The sequence below is a fragment of the Cydia pomonella genome, chromosome 19 (assembly GCF_033807575.1).
Source record: "Cydia pomonella isolate Wapato2018A chromosome 19, ilCydPomo1, whole genome shotgun sequence".
Lineage (NCBI taxonomy): Eukaryota > Metazoa > Arthropoda > Insecta > Lepidoptera > Tortricidae > Cydia > Cydia pomonella.
The window spans coordinates 9,052,278-9,074,857 of NC_084721.1; the positions used below are offsets into that span (position 1 = coordinate 9,052,278).

At 40.8% G+C, this 22,580-nt stretch overlaps 1 protein-coding gene across 1 annotated transcript; it reads left to right on the forward strand.

The window, feature by feature from the left end:
* Positions 1 to 393: 393 nt before the first annotated feature.
* On the forward strand, positions 394 to 19,375 carry LOC133528644 (BTB/POZ domain-containing protein KCTD3). Its single transcript, XM_061866100.1, has 13 exons — positions 394 to 586; positions 1,903 to 2,216; positions 4,913 to 5,078; positions 5,668 to 5,744; positions 5,823 to 5,916; positions 6,801 to 7,018; positions 7,573 to 7,785; positions 10,663 to 10,779; positions 11,200 to 11,339; positions 11,865 to 12,039; positions 12,545 to 12,641; positions 13,644 to 13,831; positions 14,499 to 19,375. The coding sequence occupies exons 1-13, from the start codon at positions 540 to 542 to the stop codon at positions 14,633 to 14,635; spliced, it is 1,983 nt and encodes a 660-aa protein (XP_061722084.1). The 5' UTR covers positions 394 to 539; the 3' UTR covers positions 14,636 to 19,375.
* Positions 19,376 to 22,580: the final 3,205 nt, after the last annotated feature.

Sequence of the window (22,580 nt, forward strand, 5' to 3'; positions counted from 1 at the left end):
CCAAGTAATATTTGTAATAAATATGTGGCCAAGTTTTGTGCAAAGCTTATAGAATACTCCGAGTAGAGCAATTAGAGTGTAATGAAAGCCATATTGAAAACTCTGTGTGTGTCATCCAGGCTTAAATGAATCTATTGAGCCAGGAACATATCTGTTTTTGATTATGAGTTCTGTACAAAATAAATCATACAAATTTATTGATATTCTTTTTGTCACGATGAACAGAATTAAATAATTTTTAAAATGTTCGTTGTATTGTTCATGTATTTGTTACTAACTTCTACAAAGAAAATCTAAGTAGGTACCTGAGATTACAAAAGTATGTCATGGCATATTAACTTTACGTTATTACAGAACCCTAATCAAAACTTATTTGACATGACGTTGACAGTTCCTTAGCCTATATTACTTTAATTGGGGTTTGTTTGTTGACGGGAGACCTGAAAATTATGATTCAGTTCATTTAGAAAGTTGAAATATTTAAGTTTCCACGTATATAATACAAGACAGTGTGCTAAAATATTATTTAATCGATTTAAATGACAAATTATCAGGAAATAGTTAACTTGAACGTCGGCGGAACTAAGTAAGTTATAATTTTGTTATTTGCACAGATTGAAATATAACTATTTAATAGAGATGTGCCGACTACGGTTTTGGCCGACTAGCCGACTAGCCGACTAGTCGGCAGTCAGGTGGCCGACTAGTCGGCCGACTAGTCGGCGTAGCCGACTATGGTCTTCGCCTAAGTTCGGGCGTAATCGGGAACGTTCGGGTCGCCTGATTCGCTGCCGCACGTGGTTGCGTTTTCATGTTTTGACTAGTTTTGTTTACCTTTCCGATTCACTTGTTGCTCCGGTGTGTTATTATTAGAAAAACATACAAAACGAATCGTAATTGTTGTTTAAAAGTTTAAATAAACAAGTAGTGATCTTTATAAACATTATGACTAAAAGAAAATCACGCGTGTGGACATTTTTTGACGATGTTGAAGATGATTCAAGTAAAGTGAAGTGTAATCAATGCCAAGTACTTATTTCGCGAGGTGGACTGGGTAAATCGGCAAACACTTCGAGTATGGTGGTTTTTTTATTTTTTTGGAAGATCTAGGCAGCCGACTATTCGGCTCATTTTGCCGACTAGTCGCCGACTAGTCGCCGACTATAAATGTGGCCGGATAGTCGGCTTTCCCGACTAGTCGGCGACTAGTCGGCACATCTCTACTATTTAATCTAGATTCGAGTAGCTATTATAAATAACCTGTATTAGATAATGTTGTGGATATTATTTACATCCCATTTAACTAAGGCTGTATCAATGTGAAACGATAAAAATGTCTGTACTGTTTCTAACGTGGCTTTCACAAATACATTATAAACAGTTAATTAGTTACCCTCTTATCGTGCCTTTGTGAGCCATGATGTCAAATGTCACTCTATATTCTCATAAAGATATAGATTTATTTATTTATATTGTTGATTACAACTTTTTAGGCACATTTAAGGTGCCTTAGGATTTCTAATTTTGGTATTGAGGTCCCATATAGAATAAATTTATTTAATGTTGTTCCTAGTAGTTCATCTAACACTATACACAATTGTAATGTGCAAACTTTTCCTACTTCAAAACTAAAAAGCATGTTACCTTTACCTGTTTTATGGATAATTGAGAAAATTTAATATCTATGCAATGTGTATATTACTGGATAAATAAGAATATAATATTAAATTAATTTAATAAGAGAGCCACAAAATCGACTCGAATCCACAGCAAAAAAATCCCATTTTGTCAACCTATGTACGCAAAAGCTGACAATTGCAAATAACGGACAGGCTGATAGTAGTGAACTGGTAATCAGTTGGCCCCCTAAGATAAATTACACAATTTTCTATCTTATTCCAGATTTGCTACGTCCTGGCACACTCTGACATGGGTGCCGGACACGTTTTTCACAGCCCTACTCAGTGGGCGCATACCTACAGTCAGAGATGAAACTGGTGCTATATTCATAGACCGAGATCCAAACTTGTTTGGGCTCATCTTAAATTTCCTCCGAACCAGAGACATAGATCTGAATAATGTCAACATTAGAGCACTCAGACATGAATGTGACTACTTTGGCATCACTCCACTTAGCAGGAGACTGGCTCTTTGTGATGAGATGAATCATTCTTCGTGTGGAGATGTGCTCTTCTATGGATACCTACCACCACCTTGTAAGTTATTTTTTTAATATGGTTGATCTATAAAAATTTTAATGCTCAACAATAACATACAATTGTTTGACTTCGTTAAGATTGATGGCAAAAAATTATATGATTTAGTTGATTTTTTAAAGTGCTTATGCATTTTATGATTCTTGTTAAGTCATGGATTCTCAAACTGGTAACATGGACTGATTTCACATGAGAATTGTAGAGATTTTGTAATGATGCCCGTCATTCTATCCATTCTTCCATCATTTTAATGCTGGGATTGTAGTATTTGTTGGTTCAGCCTGGGCACCTTCTGCCTTCAGGCTATAGCCTAGCTATAGCTTTTGGGCAGAGTACTCATGCTGGGACCTATTAAGCTTTGGCTTCACAAATCACAATGCAAGAAACCAGGATCTCAAACTCACAAAGTTTTTATGGGTTTTGTGCCATCTCTAACCTACTTGGTGTTTTTGGTTGGATGTGTGCGAACACTAATTTTTTTTTCAAAGTTTTTGAACCTCAGGTCTAAGTACTGCCTGACTATTTTTATTAAATATATGGGTAAAAGTTTCATCCTACATTTGGGGCATTCCACGAAACTGTGTACTGTTGTCCCATACAAGCGTGAATTTTCTGAAGATAATCAAGATCTTACAAACTAGGTTAGAGATGGCACAAAACCCATAAAAACTTTGTGAGTTTGAGATCCTCCAGAAGTACAAGAGTTGCCTTTACCGGTTGTTTCCGTTATCTTGCGACCAAATGCTGGAATGATATACCCCCGTCTTTGAGAGAGCTGAAATCCAAAAAATCATTTAAACATAGTTTTAAAAAAGATTCTCCTCGATAAACAAACCGCAGGTATTCCATACGGCCTTTTGGTCGCAGATTTCAGAATCTGACATGGTGGAGATGGCAGTCACGAGAACTAGGGGGCCTACACACTGTTCACACCCTTGCCGACTTATCTATTATCACATACGACTTATATATTATAAACATGTAACACACACATACCCTCATTTTATACATCTGTTGTGACCTGGGTTCCGGCAGAAAACCAGTGCTTTACTCGAAAGAGTGAAGAGTATCACTGAGCCGTGACCCTTTTGTCCTGCTGCAAAGCACACAGTATGTAGGTAGGTACTTTTATTTTATTTTATTGTTTACTAATTATGCCTATTTTGTTGTCTCAATTTTCTTTTGTGCCATTTTTATTTTGTTCCTGTAATAATTTCTGTTCTTTATGATGATTTAAACTTTATATTGTGTGTTTTTGCAGCTGCCAAATAAATGATTTATCTGTCTGTCTATCTATCTATACTTTTCTGTGACAAATGGTCAAATGTATGCACAGAAACATAATTGCCTGCTTTAAATGCAAAAAAAAAAGGTGCAATACAGGAAATAAAATCTGTCCATACTGGACAGCCCGTGGAATGCTCCATTTATCTGCTCTGCATATTATGAATTAATCTAAAGCCTTGTTATTTTTTTATCTTAGCCATAATGGTGTTTTTGTGTTATCTCTAATGACATTACAAGTGTTTTAGATTATGTACCAAAATATATTTAGCCTTGCATATAAGTCTCGTGTAAACAAGCCATATTTGTTTGGGTTGGAAAATTGGCTTGAACGAAGGAGTTTCTTATAACTTATACTATAAATAAAATATGATTTGACATTCATCTGTAAATCTTTGATGAAGTAAAATACGGAAACAAATTTACACACTTCTTTGAAGAAATTTAAAAACATGCATTGGACTAAGAGTTGATAAGGGGAACCATAGCCCAAACCATCTTGTAATGAATGGAGACGGTGGCCAGCAATGGAATGTTAATGATAATGAGTCATGTTTAAAAAGGGGTCCATGGTCAACATGAAAACTTTACAGCTGCTCAAAACTTTACGTTTAGCGTGGGCAAAGTCCGTTTTTGGTAACTAGCGTTTTTTCCACTTCTAATAATATATAAAATATGATAAGTTTTCAGAAACCATTATTTATATTCGAGGTATATTCACAATGAATACTATGCATTAAAATGCATAAATTTCATAAAAGTGAAATGTCCCCCCTTCCCCCCACACTGAGCACAGCTGATATACTCTTGATCGGTTTTCGATTGTGAAACGTTATGCTTCCATAAGTAGCATTGAAATATCCCTCACAATAGTATAAATAAAATTTTAATCGCATGAGTAGAGCCGAAGCAACTAACAACTTTCGGATCAGCCCTCATAACTAGGTCTGAAAGCAAATTGTAGAGATATCATTAAGCATTCTGAAGTTATTTCATAATTTATCAGCAACAATTAATAAATCCTTATCAAAAGATAACTGAGTTATTGTAAAGATAACGTACTATAAGGTAATTTTGTTTATGAGTAGACCATAAATACTTACTCTACTTTCTAGTCTAGACTTAAAGTATTTACAGAAAGGCCCTTATGTATTAACTATGGCTTTGATTATTATAGAGTTTTGTAAAGCTATCACCCATATATTCTCACCATATATATTTTTTTTAATTCATTAGGCTTATAACATAGCAAATAAATAAATAAAAAATTACCAAAATGTAACAATAATATTTTGAATTTACCAATATTTAGTGGTTTTTTTGTAAAATTTTGTAATTTGGAGCCTCCTGGGAAAGGGGTTTAAAATGATCTTAAACATGCAAAAATAATATAGTATTCGCATTTTTTGCAGTAAGCACTCCATTACCAAGCAACAGCAACAGTAGAAATAGCAATGGATGTTCTAGAAAAAACTCCACTGCATCAAATGCTGATGCACCATGTAATAGGACACACTCAAGGAACTCTTCCCTAGACCTGAGGACTGTGGGCAGGATACCTTCGCAAGACCAATTGAGGTCAGTAATACCAAAACCTTGGAACTAAAAATTATCCATTAAAATGGTAGCAAAATTCGGTGAGTTAAGTGAATACAGGTTGGTTTATTCCGAAAAAGAATTCTACTGTGATGGAATTATGACCATTATGGATAATTTTCGTAACAATCCCGACATTCGGAAGTGATCCCGAATACACTTTACTAATGTCTACAACATCGGTACTCAACCAGCCCCCCCCCCCCCCCCCCCCGGGCTTTTTTAAGTGGATACTTAATGCCATACGAACGACACCTTTAAGTACAAAGTTTTAGAGCAGTCTAGCTAGTCGTTTTAAGATGAGAGCATAACTACGTTTATGTGTATGGAGTACCGAGCTTGCTGCTAACTACTAATAGTAAAATAATGTAGGGCAAACTTCTGTATTTGAGGACTTTATAACAAGATGTTACATAGCAATATCTGCTATTGTAACGTCTGAATAGACAGGATGTTTACAAAAACAACATAGTCTCATTTCCTTTGCGTTCACTAGTTTGAGCAATTGCTTTGTAAATATAACTTAACAATGGTTTTAATGTTAGAAATTAAAATCTGATATTGTTTTCAGTCGATGTGGTCGTGGACATTCCAGAGCCGCTTCTTTAGGCAATGCAGACTGTTATAAAGGGATACGCCCGCCGGAACGTAAGTTTCAATACTAATTATGTAGGTACTTACTCTACTTCCAACTTTATTGCTATCACAACTAAGTTCCTTTTTCAGTAAACGCGTGGTCAGACAGCATGAAAGTTCAAATTATAAAGGCACACCACAATTGGATCGCGGTTGCATACACACACTTCGTAACTGGATACAGGTACATGTATTAAAAGGCCCTAATAAACATATTACTTTTTAGGGTTCCGTAGCCAATGGCAAAAAACCTAACCCTTATGGATTCGTCATGTCTGTCTGTTCGTCCGTATGTCACAGCCACTTTTTTTTCCGAAACTATAAGAACTATACTGTTAAAACTTGGTAAGTAGATGTGTTCTGTGAACCGCATTAAGATTTTCACACAAAAAAAAAAATTTTAGGGGTACCCCATACTTAGAACTGAAACTGGATACGTCTTCAAAAATGATATTGAGGTTTCTAATATCATTTTTCTCTAAACTGAGTAGTTTGCGCGAGACACACTTCCAAAGTGGTAAATGTGTATCGTCCCCCCCCCCCTGTAACTTCTAAAATAAGAGAATGATAAAACTAAAAAAATCCATGCAAACTTTGACCGAAAATTGGTTTGGACGAAATCTAGTAAGTAGTTTTTTTTAATACGTCATAAATGGTACGGAACCCTTCATGGGCGAGTCCGACTCGCACTTGGCCGCTTTTTTATTTGTTTTACTTAATTAAATTAGTCAATGGTGCTTAGATTTAGGTTTTTAGTTTAGCATAAGTTAAGATTTTTGTGTTTATATATTTCTGGTGTACTAGTCAATTGTCATCATCATCAATTAACTCTGCAAAATATACCACAGATGACGATTTTGTATCGACAAATTTTATAAAATCTTACTCGTATGTAGCTTACAAAAGCGAATTTAATGGTGATTTTCTGTATAGGAGTTTCTTTTTCTATAACAATGCGTTCCTAATCGATTAAAAATACGATAAATAATTTTATGGGTCCGTGGAATGCTGCATTTATTTTTATTAAATTGAACACCGATTGTGTTTCTGTAACACCTTTTTCATCAGATTGACAGATTCATGCGGATGGTACGTCGTATTCCAATCGCCCGTCCAAGACTCCGTGATAGAGAGGATAGCGTTGAACGCCAAGACGGGCGGCGGCGCGACGGCCAGCGGCACGAACACTACGGGGACTGATGTCATGTTGGGCATAGCGAGCGGGCCGCTGGTTCGGTTGTGGGCGTTCTCTACGCATAGCGAGCCTGTTCGGAGGACATTAGTTGGTAAGATTCATTTGGTACTGTATTCAGACAATGGTGGAGACGGAAAAATTGAATGAATAGTTGGGTAGAAGAAGGGGCGACGGCAAGCGGTACGATCGCGACATGGACTATAGTTGTGCCGTTCTCAGGAACGTTTCTCCGTTTACTATGGGGAATTTTCTCGCACGATAATATTCTCCATACAAAACGGAGAATGTTCTCGAGAATAGCACAACTATAACAGGGACTGATATCATGTTAGGCTAGGTTAGCCTAGCGAGCGGGCCGTTGCTTCGATTATGGACGTTCTCTGCGCCCAGTGTACCCGCATGGAATACATTAGTTAGTAAGATTCATTTGGGACTTTGTTTAGGCGCTGGACACTTGACGCAAAATTAAATGACAAGATGAGTAGTATAGAAGTACGACGAGAGCTAAAAATATGGCGGAATGTGATATTTTTAGAAATGTATAATTTAAGTTAGTCACATAATATCATAGCTTCTTAACATATTATGACTATTATGAGCTGCTGGGTGATGTTACTTCATGCATTATTTTACTACATTTCTCAGGCACGTTCAACTTGGGTGTTCGGGTGGAGCACCTGCTATTCGTCGGCCCACAACTGGTGGCCCTGAGCGGAGCGGGCGCCCGGAGCAAGGCGGGCGTGTGGCACACCAGCACGCAGCACTGGCAGACGCAGGACGTGGCGCATCTCAGCACACACGACACCGCCGGCTCGTTCCTGCTGCTGGGGACCAACACGGGCGCCATCAACTACATAGGTGAGCTGTTAATTCACACCAGGGCTCCAGAGCAGGGCGGGCGTGTGGCACACCAGCACGCAGCACTGGCAGACGCAGGACGTGGCGCATCTCAGCACACACGACACCGCCGGCTCGTTCCTGCTGCTGGGGACCAACACGGGCGCCATCAACTACATAGGTGAGCTGTTAATTCACACCAGGGCTCCAGAGCAGGGTGGGCGTGTGGCACACCAGCACGCAGCACTGGCAGACGCAGGACGTGGCGCATCTCAGCACACACGACACCGCCGGCTCGTTCCTGCTGCTGGGGACCAACACGGGCGCCATCAACTACATAGGTGAGCTGTTAATTCACACCAGGGCTCCAGAGCAGGGCGGGCGTGTGGCACACCAGCAAGCAGCACTAGCAGACACAGGACGTGGCGCATCTCAGCACACACGACACCGCCGGCTCGTTCCTGCTGCTGGGGACCAACACGGGCGCCATCAACTACATAGGTGAGCTGTTAATTCACACCAGGGCTCCAGAGCAGGGAGGGCGTGTGGCACACCAGCAAGCAGCACTAGCAGGACACAGGACGTGGCGCATCTCAGCACACACGACACCGCCGGCTCGTTCCTGCTGCTGGGGACCAACACGGGCGCCATCAACTACATAGGTGAGCTGTTAATTCACACCAGGGCTCCAGAGCAGGGTGGGCGTGTGGCACACCAGCACGCAGCACTGGCAGACGCAGGACGTGGCGCATCTCAGCACACACGACACCGCCGGCTCGTTCCTGCTGCTGGGGACCAACACGGGCGCCATCAACTACATAGGTGAGCTGTTAATTCACACCAGGGCTCCAGAGCAGGGTGGGCGTGTGGCACACCAGCACGCAGCACTGGCAGACGCAGGACGTGGCGCATCTCAGCACACACGACACCGCCGGCTCGTTCCTGCTGCTGGGGACCAACACGGGCGCCATCAACTACATAGGTGAGCTGTTAATTCACACCAGGGCTCCAGAGCAGGGTGGGCGTGTGGCACACCAGCACGCAGCACTGGCAGACGCAGGACGTGGCGCATCTCAGCACACACGACACCGCCGGCTCGTTCCTGCTGCTGGGGACCAACACGGGCGCCATCAACTACATAGGTGAGCTGTTAATTCACACCAGGGCTCCAGAGCAGGGTGGGCGTGTGGCACACCAGCACGCAGCACTGGCAGACGCAGGACGTGGCGCATCTCAGCACACACGACACCGCCGGCTCGTTCCTGCTGCTGGGGACCAACACGGGCGCCATCAACTACATAGGTGAGCTGTTAATTCACACCAGGGCTCCAGAGCAGGGTGGGCGTGTGGCACACCAGCACGCAGCACTGGCAGACGCAGGACGTGGCGCATCTCAGCACACACGACACCGCCGGCTCGTTCCTGCTGCTGGGGACCAACACGGGCGCCATCAACTACATAGGTGAGCTGTTAATTCACACCAGGGCTCCAGAGCAGGGTGGGCGTGTGGCACACCAGCACGCAGCACTGGCAGACGCAGGACGTGGCGCATCTCAGCACACACGACACCGCCGGCTCGTTCCTGCTGCTGGGGACCAACACGGGCGCCATCAACTACATAGGTGAGCTGTTAATTCACACCAGGGCTCCAGAGCAGGGTGGGCGTGTGGCACACCAGCACGCAGCACTGGCAGACGCAGGACGTGGCGCATCTCAGCACACACGACACCGCCGGCTCGTTCCTGCTGCTGGGGACCAACACGGGCGCCATCAACTACATAGGTGAGCTGTTAATTCACACCAGGGCTCCAGAGCAGGGTGGGCGTGTGGCACACCAGCACGCAGCACTGGCAGACGCAGGACGTGGCGCATCTCAGCACACACGACACCGCCGGCTCGTTCCTGCTGCTGGGGACCAACACGGGCGCCATCAACTACATAAGTGAGCTGTTAATTCACACCAGGGCTCCAGAGCAGGGTGGGCGTGTGGCACACCAGCACGCAGCACTGACAGACGCAGGACGTGGCGCATCTCAGCACACACTACACCGCCGGCTCGTTCCTGCTGCTGGGGACCAACACGGGCGCCATCAACTACATAGGTGAGCTGTTAATTCACACCAGGGCTCCAGAGCAGGGTGGGCGTGTGGCACACCAGCACGCAGCACTGGCAGACGCAGGACGTGGCGCATCTCAGCACACACGACACCGCCGGCTCGTTCCTGCTGCTGGGGACCAACACGGGCGCCATCAACTACATAGGTGAGCTGTTAATTCACACCAGGGCTCCAGAGCAGGGTGGGCGTGTGGCACACCAGCAAGCAGCACTAGCAGACACAGGACGTGGCGCATCTCAGCACACACGACACCGCCGGCTCGTTCCTGCTGTTGGGGACCAACATAGGTGCCATCAACTACATAGGTGAGCTGTAGGTTCACACAAAAGCACGACAAATATATAGAATATAGAGAAACACGTTTATTGTAAAAACCTACATATAAATAACCTTGTACATCATAGACCGCCCCCGGTTACTACCCCCCTTATTCATAAAATGTAGCAATTAATACAAACCTCTGTTAAATTTTGTCTCTTTCTCACAAACGGAAATGTAAAAAACGACGGATAGGAACAAATAATTATCAAAGATTCGTAAGTCAAATGTTTATGACACGTTTATGAGTAATGCCATAGCATCTCTAACAGTGCACGAGCCTGACATTTTGTGCCGGTCACACGCATAAATCATATGCCTGCGATATTAGTCATACGAAATTGAGAAACTAGCAAAAGAAATGTGACAATAACGTCTTCGTGTATACCTTCTACACAACATTTCTTCTTGGATCGGTGTTCTATTCTCACATTATATTTATGTAGGATAATTTTATCCACAGATATGCAAAAATTCCCGCTGCGAATGAAGGACAATGATCTACTTGTCACTCAGTTGTATAAGGACCCCAATCAAGAACCTATCACAGCCATATCAGTGTACCTCACCCCTAAAACCAGTAAGTAACAATAAATTTGAACAAACAAAAGCCATAAAATTGTTTGTAACAGCGCTCTGGATCATTTACCTATCTTATGTTGATCTTTCCAAGTCAAAAATAATGGACACAGGTTTGGGTGCAAGCCCATTTATGGACCCCGAATCGACTTAAACAAGTCAGGTAAAGCTCTTTATCCATGTCAGAAGAGCGATAATATGTTCGAACGACGCCGCCAACCGTTGGCACGACATCGGCAGGTAAGTCGACGTCGATTATCTAATCTAATATAATCCTTTTCTTTTAGGACAGTATTTTAGTTTATCAATTAGGCATCCATTAAAAATGTTGATATGTTTCCAACTTCCTAGGCAGCTCTTTTTATTTATGTTTTTTGGGATTTTAGTTTATCAATCAAATAAACCTGAATTATTTGTCTAGATCTGTGCGGCAACTGGATAGAGATAGCATATGGTACTCGGTATGGCTCAGTTCGGGTCATAGTACAGCATCCAGAAACCGTGGGCCACGGCCCGCAACTCTTCCAGACCTTCACCGTCCACCAGAGCACTGTCACCAAGGTAAACTTACGGTCAATTACTGCAACAATTCAGTCTTTGTGTTCGCCCAGCCGGTTAAAACAGTCACCAAAGTAAATGTTACATTGTAGTTTGGTTACTTACTACTAACGAAATAAAGGAAGAATGAATAAAACTTTATGATTTGATTATATTTGGCGGCTTAGGGACACCGCTATTGCACTAGCTACTAACCTAACCATACCCAATTGTGGCGAATATTTCTACCATAACCCATTCTCCTTTACCGTTTTTTACACCTCAGGGAAGCGCATTGTGATATCTACTGTATTTTAATAGCATTTTCATATTGTCCGATCCGATATCGTATGTCGGTTGATCCTTGGAAAAATTCTGCTGCTAGAGAATGCTTCTTTTGGTTTACTTCCTTGTGGTCGTATCCGACATCCGATATCGGTCGCTCTAACGGTACTGATGTTGCAAATTGCGTTTGCTTCAATTCAACAGTACTGACTTCATTGCTTAAATTGCGTACTAATAACACCAACCTGACGATGTCTCTTTCAGGTTTCTCTATCAGAAAACTACCTAATATCGGTATGCAGCGAGTACAACCACGTCCGCTCCTGGCGAGTCACTCGCTTCCGAGGAATGATCTCCACCCAACCGGGAACCACGCCCAAGGCCGCCTTCAAAGTGCTCGCGCTGGAGGCCCCCACGGCCCAGCCACACAACGACTGCGGTACTTTCAACCTTAAGCATGTTACAATAAGCTTCAATTCGATTATGGAAGCTGTAGTTAGTTTCTTCAACCATGTGATATCCTGGGGAGCGCCGAGTCGAGAGCCTAAGCAAAGAGGGATTACGCCAGAAGCAAGCTTCATTGTGCTGGCTCTAGAAGGTCCTACAGTTCAACCGTGTAATGATATCGGTAATATTTTTACATGTTATTGATATCATAATTTATTTAGGGAGTTTAAATAAATTATTATTACTTTTAAATTAACCCTAAATTTGAAAACGTAACTAGTTATCGATATAGAAAACTACCCAAACGCGATTTGAAAATGTAATTTTGTAAGTTACGGCGCGACCGAAAGGTTCGGCAGTTTTTGATCGAAACCCAACCTTCGGCTGAAACGAACTAAAACTTTACTAATGATACATTTAAAAAATTGTTTTCTTTATATACTTTGTTTTATATTTCATGAGAATAGAAAGTCTTATGAAACATCTTTTATTTGCAGGACCATACGGCGAGCAGGACGAGGAACAGATTTTCATTCAGAAAGTTGTGCCGGACACGGACACGCTATACGTCCGCTTAGCGTCAAATGGAAGAAGGTATGTCATAACGAAAAATCGTAATTTGAAAACTTTATTCTATTCAACATCACGAGACTCGTGACACGAATTCTGCTCCGACAGTGAGTCCTCCCAATTGGCTACTACACAGTTTTTTGTAAATAATGTCAATCGATCTTGATTTTCCTAAGGATCATAGACATTTGATCCTACCTAGCTATAGGACCCATGGCATTTAAACAACACAAAGGTCAGAAATGAGAGTTCAAGTCTGACGCTCGCACTCGACGACTGAAACACCTCTAACAAAATGATAATGTAATGTGACGTCAACTGGCAGGAAGTGGCACAGGATCGGGACAGGTGGCATTCTCTCGTTTTGGAGGCCAAGACCCTCTTTCGATCACTGCGCCACAATAGATAAAATGTGACGTCACATTACATCAGTCTGTCCTAAATGTATGGAAGATCAAGAAATATGCTATTTTGACCGTGAAATATTGCGTTTATGTATATAGTTGTCATACAATTTATTTTTCAATAACATTTAAGGAATCGAATGGCATAATTTTATTTTTTATATTTGAAAGTAAAAAAAAAATCTGTCTTTGAAGCCGTTTATTTTTTTATAATCTCAATATGTCTTTTTAAATTCCACTTTTTTATAATGAATGGCCCATTTTCTATCCATTTAGCTAAATTTTCTTACACACGCAAGCCTTCGCGTCTATTGCAGACGATTTAAGCATTGCTGTTTAGACAACGGATTTGGTGACTGTGGAGGCCGATGCGTGAGCGGCACGACCTCCACATTTTTGTCAGAGAAAGCTCATGCCACCTGAGGTTCTAGTCCCGATTTGCTTTCTGCGACACCTGCTATCTAATGTATTAAACCAGGCTTGGTCGTATAGCCTTCTCCCCTCCACAACACGCTTGCGCCATCCATCACGGTCTTCAGTTAAGGTTTCCCAGGCATGGTGGTCGATTTCAAATGCTGACATGCCCACAAAGTGTTCGATTAAAGTCGGAGTGAATCCTCAGGGTGTGCACCATCCGGTCCGTGGACGGGTCGGGCGTGTCGTGCTTCGCGGTGGCGGAGTGCGAGGGCGCGCTGCGGCCGCGGCGCCTGCTGCTGTGCGGCCACCGCTCCGGCGCCGCGCAGATGTGGGACCTCAGCGCCGCCATCGACAAGGCGGCCAGGCCGGCGCTCTCCGTCGGCGGCGGTAGCGGTGAGAGTCCGAATGCTTTTTCAAAAACTACTCATTGTCTAAACTTTTCAAAAGGCATCCTGTACAACCCATTAGGTTTGGTTAGATTTGTGTTCGTAAACCTGCCCGTGCTACCGTCACGGGGAGAAGCTATTTATTAGTACCATTTTATAGTACATTGTGCAACAAGGGGGGTAAGTGAAATTTTGGATACGAGGGTGGTAATTAAAGACCTGAGTTTGCAATATTCTTGCCCCTGGAGTTCCACACAATGTTTTTCATCACACTTACGAAGAAAAAACTAAATTTTAAGCGAAATAATTCTTAAATAAGGTGACATATCGAACATTCGTCCGCCATTTTGTAATTTCTTGGCAGGTGAGGCATCGAAGGCACAGACCTAGTCATTCGGCATTCAGCCACGAATGAAAATTATGTAAAAATATTTTAAACGGCTGTTAAATCAATTTATTTAAAACTTAAACTAAAATATTGAATTATAAACGTCAGTATTTTAAAAGTAAAACTCATTTATGCTACTTGGTTTGTATGAATAAGTAACGTAGGAAAATAAAAAAAAAGCTATAACTCCCGCGGGAACAAAATAGGTCTTTGTCCTTCAGCAAACCTGCATGAAATAAGAACTTTTTCGAGCAAGTGTGATGAAAGAACATAAAACTGTTTACAGCGGAAGGCGACGACTCCCCGATCCCGGACGGCGGGCCGACGGCCGACGAGCTGGTGCGGCTGCTGGCCGCGTGCGACCTGGACGCCGCGCCGGCGCCGCCGCTGCTGCCGCCCTCGCCCAACCGCCCCGCGCCGTGAGCCTGCTGCCCGCACTCGCCAGGCTTGGGGACTTCCTGCTGCCGACTTAGAATCAATAAGGACCAAAAGTACGCCGACCAAGGATATTTTACCGGAACTGAATCACAAGCTCACCAAAATACTACTGAAAACACCTAGACACCAGCTACGTAAAATAGTAGGATTTATTACAGGACATAACACATTTACAAACATCTACACAATATGGGATTTAAAAAGCTTACTTTACTCTCTGACAATCCACCGCTATTTCAATTCTCTTTGATAGAACTAAAGCGTCTGTCAATCTATTCAGCAGGAAAATTTCTACACGACCTCCAACAATATACTTCCGTCATTCTTAATGATAATAGCGTAGTAATAACTAAAGGTAGCAAAGACAGAATAGTATAAATTATTCTAGAAGAGCCGTGTTTTTATTGTACAGACATCAAGATGAACCGTGAATAAAAAAGTCCTTTAAGCTTCTTCTGGCTTGTGCTCACAAACATACCGGTATAGTCCGTTCCTTGCAGCCCCGTATTTTAGGAAGCCGTCGGAAAGTTTTCAAAATTTCGGAATTTCCACATAGAACATTTTCGGAAACTTATATTTTTGAATGGTAATCGAAATTTTCAATTTCGAAAATAAAGGTTTCCTTGTGATGTCTGTGAATTTTTCCTGAAATTTCAGAGAACTTTTCCAACTTTTTGGAAACTTTCCGCAACAGCACATCCGATCTGTAGACAGAACACACCACGATACAATCTAATATCAAAAAATAAGCATTGAACTATTTTTACTACTTATAGAACCGGAACAGAGTACCAGTATTTAACGCCATGAGTTGTTGTCGGCCGACAACAAACTATGAAAGCGGAGCGTGAATCTCGCGACCTAAACGCGTAAGCGCCATGAATTTCACGGCGTACATTGCGACAATTTCATTGTTTGTTATGGCGTTTCTATATGAAGTAATAATCACTCAATGAGAATAAATTAAGTTTTTGCGGATTTGGGTGATTTAATTGTAACTTATCCATGTGTCATTTTTGTGTATCTTAGTATCTTCAATGCCAGATTGAATCAATTCGTAAATAATATTAAGTGCGTAAAATAATAGCTAGGTTTCGCTCTCGGAAATCATTCCTTTTTAAACCAAATCCAAGAACCTTTTATTTTAAATGGGTTTTAGTATTTGTAACTTAGTGTAGGAATTGTAATTGTGACTTAATAGACACAAATTTAAATTATCGAGCGTATATCCTTTTACAACACAAGCCTTATTGAACTTACTGCTGGACTTGGTCAATTTGTGTAATAATGTCCTATAATATTTATTTATTTTAGCTTCTTTTTTATATTCGGTCAATGTGGCTTTTAATAAATGTACAATTCGCAACATTAGAGTTGATCGTGCTACGCTGCTTAATAAGACATAAGTAATTGATGGTAGGGTATCAAAGCAGGTCAACTGCTTACAGGCTGTTTGTTAACATAATTGAATTTGATAGTGTATGTATAATACATTTTGAAGCATTAAAGTAAGATAAGACGAGTAAATAATAACGGTTGAAAATTTCCAAAAACAAATAGAATGTTGCGTCCCTTCGAAATAAGTAGTTAAAATAAGTGACTTGCCTTCAGCAGACTGAGTCCTAAACAAGCACTTTCTAACGCCATCTAATGGTACACCCTCTGTACAGATCACTTAACTTACTATTTGATAGACTCAGCAGCGCTCTCATTGGCGTTCCCATACACAGAGGCGGCGTTAGGCGTGGGTGACGTGGGCCACCGCCTACGGCCTCGCGGTCCGATGGGCCTCGCGCCTCAAATAAGTAACTATAGCTCGAACAAAACGTAAAAATGTTCGTTATTTCTCGCGCTACCAGAGGGCCTCGCTAAATGTACTTTGCCCACATAAAATTTTGGTCTTGCCCCGCCACTGCCCATACATACAAATTTTAGAACAAGCAGTACTAATACGTTTACTGCATGTGTGTGTCTCTCATATAAATTTACAAATAACAACATGGCATTGTTGTAGTTTAATATGTATAGTACATTTATGTGTGGTGACTGTGAATCGCGAATATCGCGATCCCATTATTGTCAGTGTGCTCACCACAAAGAGTTATTGATTGCTGAAGGGATGTAATGCCTAAGGAAAAAATCTTTTACATTCGAACTTGATGGCGCTGCAGTTTTGTGGTCACTGAATTGCCAAACGTCAACTTTTGACAATCAGTCATTACCGTCTTCATATTATAATCTTAATCTACATCGGTTATTAATGGGGTCGGTAGGTACCTTTACCATAGGTTTCCCCGGTTTCTATACCATTTGGTATAAAGAGCCAGCGACCAGACCACAAAATAAAAAATACCAAGAATTTGACTGTTGGTAGGAACAGAATAAAGGAAGAACGAAAATGGGCTCGAAAAATAAGAAGAGGTTTAAAAACAGTGAGATTCCCTCGTGGAGCGGGCCCGCTGGATTTTCTATAATCTTCTTGTCTTCTTTCTCACAAATTAAGTATGTTACTGTCCTGAAACATTTGAACTTTAAAATAAATTAACGCGAAGGGATCAAAAGAGATTAACGTTATATCGGCCATGATAGTAATTGTCCAAGTTTTTATCTCAAATTACTGAGTTTTGTTCGAATGACAGATGTATCCGGTAGAATGGAAGAACGTAAATTCCACGTACAATGTTGCTAGATGAAATAATATATTCCTAAACGTACTAAACTGTAGGATTAACAGAGAACCAATCTTTAAAAAACTTCGACCGGCCAACCTGAATAAAGCACGAATTTTTCTTACACTTTACACCTCTTCCACTGTAAAAATTAACGCTGAGTTCCACTAAATATGGCGTAAAACAATTAGTTAAGGCTACTTCAACTACGTCACGGTAAACTTTTTTGTTTTGGAGGAACGCAGCGATAAGTACAATCAAAAGATTTAATTTGTGACCCATTTCGTACCTTGCACAGTGACAAACAACATGAAAGCAGCTAAAGAGACCTCATACTATTGTCACTGTCACAAGGTACGAAATGGGTCACTAATTAAATCTTTTGACTGTACCTATGAAGATTAAGTCTGGTATTTACTCGTTTTGGTATACTCGTACATATGTATGAGAAAGCAGGCTTGAATAGATTGAAACGATGACAGATACTTGGTGTCATCTAGAAAGCATGTAAAGACTGATTTCATTTATAAGCTCAATCATACAAAATCAAAATTTAAAAGAGAAAAATATATAAGAATATAATTTTTGAACATTTGTGTTTTAAATATTGTAAATATGTTAAAGTTGGGAGAGTAGTGTGACAAAAGTTTATGATTAATAGTTATTTACGATACAAGTGCGAAAAATAGGAAATTAGTAACGAGTGGCGATAAATTAAAACACGACCGAAGGGAGTGTTTTAAATCGACACGAGTTGCGAATTACCTATTCGCACGTGTATAGTACGTTTTTCAGTACATATGGCTCTTTAAAGTTTCGACATAAGCACGGAAAGTGCTCATTCCCGTACGCGTAAGTAGAACCATATGTACTGTAAAATAATATTATATGATTGTTTTAATATTTGTTGTTATAATGACTATTTTAGTATAGAATCATGTGTTGTATAACTGTGTTAGGGAACAACATTTTAAATCAATAGGTTATTTGGGGGGCAGTACCAGTACCAAATGCTGAGTGTTGCTATAACTTACACAAAAACAATAATTATATATTTGTTGAGCGTAATACTTAAGACTTTTTTGTCTCGAAACTTAATGGAAGTGAAAATTATAAATGAACATCACTTTTTCGACATATAGTAGGAATCTGAATAAAATGTATGCATCACTCAGCAGGGGGCGCTACTGTAAACATCGCAAATTCAAAATAGGCCATCAATGGGAAAGGCCGGTAAAAACTAAACGTAGATGGAGCCCTCGTCTGTCAAGGTAATTAACCTTTTGAAGAAGGAATATGCCGTGCCCCCGAAGCCAGGCGATCGCGATTATTTAAGCGAAATTGGACTTTACGGAGTCTCGCGTAAGTCCCTATTGCCTTGGCGAAGCTGTGGGCTGTAGCCTGGCGTCCTTGGCAAGACTTTCCGATGACGGCCACAGCCGACTGTAGCGGTCAAAAGGTTAAATATCGACACGAACAAAGTGCCAAAAATATGTACACACTATTTATTGTATGGGTAATAAGGTCGGGTATACTACACCGTATACATATTGTTGGCACTTTGTCCATGCCGAGATTTAATACATTGACTGTACATTGTTTAAATGGAATTGACAACCGGTCTAAGCCAGTTGTAGTTGCCGCTTTCGACGATGGTGCATTTTTGTATGGAATTCGTCAATGCCATACACAATCAAATTGATAGTTTATTTGCCTATAGAATGTCGCGTCAGACCCTCCGTAATTCCATTGAATCGCAGGTGCCAATACCGGCAGTTTTATCTCTTTAATTATTTTGTCTGACATTCTAATAATTTAATTGTATTTTCGTGGTAGCTCTAGGTGTTTTAGGACACAGACTGAACGCATGGTCAGCTGCGCGGCGAGCGGCAAATCAAGGCTATTTATACATTGCGCTCGACCAAAATGTATTGAACGGCCTGAATTTGCCGCTCGCCGCGTCGCGTGCGTCCGGTCCGCGGCCTTAAGGCTTCTTTTAATACAAGTGTAAACAAGGTTATTATGTGTATAAAATCAAATAAATTAATTGTTTATACACGTGTTTTCATTTTACCTAGTTGCCTGGGGAGAGATTCTTCCAGCGTACGACCATCATTAAAACCGATTTTAGTAAATAATACTCGGGGCTATAAATGAAACCGATTTATTTGCAAAATGTACAGTGTAATATTTATAAATATAACAATAATTTGATCACGTTGCAGCATACTAAAACTTAGTAATAAAACAACTTAAACCTTTTTGATTTTGCGATCGATAGAATCGGCTTTATGAGAACTATGCTCTACGGTAATCTGACAATAGTTATTTGTTTTACAAGGGGACAAAGTTGTTGTTTAACCCCTCGTGCTAATAATGATACCCGAGCAAGCGAATGATTCTAAAACCGAACCACGAGCGTAGCGTTCCCTGTCCAAGTGCCCCCAATGTGGGGTCACGAATCTTTTTTTCAGGAGTCCGTGCTTCCACTATGGGTTCACAACTTCAAATGACTTTGACACTTGGATGTGTGACTTTGTCATATCATTTTGTATGGGGACAGTGAACATGTTAAACAAACTTTGCTTCCGAGTAAAACAAGTTTTTTTTTCACCAAACGAACGCGAGTAAAATAATAACAGTAAAACATCACAAATTAAATTCAGACGAACGTTATTAAATATTTATCATTCAATATCATCACTTGAAAGTCACAAAGTTCACAAATCGTCCAGTAGATGACGATAATAGAGGAAAAAAACTCAAAATTTTCTCATCAGTTTTTGAAGTATAAAGAGAACGTTTACAAGCTGGTGTGGTGAAAAGGATGAGTCTCATTACTTATTATAAATATTAAATATGAATTGTGTAATTTCTACAAGTGTTAGCTAACTTTATTCACATTCAGAAACATCAATGATATATTAAAATTGTTAATATCTACGTTTAAAAATGACTAGTTAAATTAAATTACTTAACTCACTGCATGAACACTCTTCTTCATTAGCTTTAGCCAAGGTGTAAGTTATAATAATCAAATAATTATTAACAGTAAAAAAAGTGTAAGTCTAAGAAAAAATCATGTCATCAAATCAATCATCCCCCGAGGTAACAGCGCCACATGTTTTGCGGTAACTGGATTATCCAACGTCAAGTTTTTACACCCAAAGTTACCGCATGTACGGGGCCGTACCTAATACGACGACATCTATGTAAACAATCTTGTCGTGTCTTTTTATTGAAAAAACTCCTTTGAAAAATATGTAACAATTATATATGTAGCATATTATGATCATAAATATTTTTTTTGTTTCATTAGTAATATGTAGTTACGACTTTTTAAAGCGTTTTTCAATAAGAAGACACTGCAAGATTGTTTACTCTTATTGTAATGTAAAAAAAAAAAACGAAGTATGATTCGAAGCACGATTTTTTGTAAGATTTCATTTCATACATCTTTTACTATTACTAACTCTTTGATTATAATAAAACAATCAGTCATAAGTGTCATAACGCTAAAAGAAATTTAAAATATTTACGTACCCTGCCAAGAAAAATATCGCTTAGGTATTTTTTGGACTCAGTCTAGTCTATAAAGATATGACTTGTTCAAATGCATTTTAAATTAATACAAAAGTCGGAAGCACAGCAAAGTTACTTTCTGTAGTTTAGCTAAGACTTACGAAGAATGGTGGCATTGCCATACGCGCCTGGCATGTTACTTCTATATTTATGTATTGATTGACATACAAAATAAAACCCTATACTAGCGGCATAGAGTTCACTATCGAATGTACAAGTACAACAATGTTCCGTTTCTTTAAGGTAAGTTCACAACATTGCGCTTAAATTTCGTGTTTTAGTATAGCATCTTAACTTTCAGTATTACCATTGCGACTCATGGCTCGCAGTTTTAGGGCTTGCGCTATGGGAAAAAAACAAGTTGAACACGGAAGTGCACAAGTGTGGACATACCTTTACATATAAGAATCGCGAGTTCGACTAGAACAAGTTAAATGTAGTGGAACAATAACCTAAACACAAACATTTGAACTGACCCTGCCAAATTGTGGGCTAATGTATGGCACAACAAACAAAACTAAGTGCAGTGGGAGACTGAGACGAGCCACAGATCTTTTTTTGATTGGTTTCAACCAAAGAGAATTTTAAATAGGGGACCGTGCGCGTTGGAGGTTCTGCCATCTTGTGGCCTGAATCGGAACCATAAACATGCACATTTACACGTCACGTGTTTTCTTGTGCATAGTAGGTTCTGCCATCTTGTGGGCTACATCGAAACAAAAAACATCACATTTACGCCTCGCGCCAAAAATCTGACGGCTCCTGTGCTGCCTCCTACAGTTCATGCACGCTCCCTATAGAAGTGGATTGTCAAAGAAAATTTTGTAACCACATTAAATTTACTGACATCTTTTGACAAATGATTAAAACTTTTAGAGAACGCCATTTGACTTTGATCCTTATTCTTTCACTGCTTAACTCAGTCCCCTGCTCTAAATAGGGATGGCCGGTCAAAATATTTTACACATGGCGCCAGCATAGGTTTTACCTGTCAATCGTAAAAAATAATATAAAATTCTTGTTTTTTTAAGGCCTGGATTCTAGCCCTTGAAACCAAATCCCATAGAACAAAACTAGAAACAGGGGAAACCTATGCTAGCACCATATAAAAACCTTTGACAGTTACCAACCCCATTGAAAACCTTTCTTAAACCTTATAAGCACTTAATATTTGAAATCCCTTCTCATATAGTACCGTATCTACGAGTACATACAGTTAAAGAGTTTTTTGATGGTAAAATGGCTCCTCTACACGATGGGCCATCATACTGGCCCACTAAGGTAGGCCAACGTGTAGAGAGAGTAGTGATGACGGATGGCTTATGGTGCGGCGGGATGGCGATGGGATGGTCACCGTGTTGTTTTTTCGTCCACACATGAAAGGTAGTAGGCCAGCGATAATGCATACGCGTGCCCTCAACTATCGCACGGCCATCTCGCTGGTCCAGCGCTGGGCCGTCGTGTAGAGGAGCCATAACTATCGCATGACCAGCTCGCTGGTCCAGCGCTGGGCCATCGTGTAAAGGAGCCATAATCATCGCATGGCCATCTCGCTGGTCCAGCGCTGGGCCATCAATGTAAACCCCGAATTTGACAGCTGAGGAGATGTCCATGTACGGCCCCTTACATTATGCGGTAGTTCTAGCTACTGACAAAAATGTAGCGTCATGTAACAGTAT

What these genes read in the sequence shown, in the direction of transcription:
- LOC133528644 (XM_061866100.1), top strand. Translation starts at nt 540, where the DNA reads ATGACAAATTATCAGGAAATAGTTAACTTGAACGTCGGCGGAACTAA. An exon ending in GTACCTCACCCCTAAAACCA is followed by an intron (nt 10,780 to 11,199) that starts GTAAGTAACAAT and finishes TTATTTGTCTAG; the next exon opens with ATCTGTGCGGCAACTGGATA. An exon ending in ACCAGAGCACTGTCACCAAG is followed by an intron (nt 11,340 to 11,864) that starts GTAAACTTACGG and finishes TGTCTCTTTCAG; the next exon opens with GTTTCTCTATCAGAAAACTA.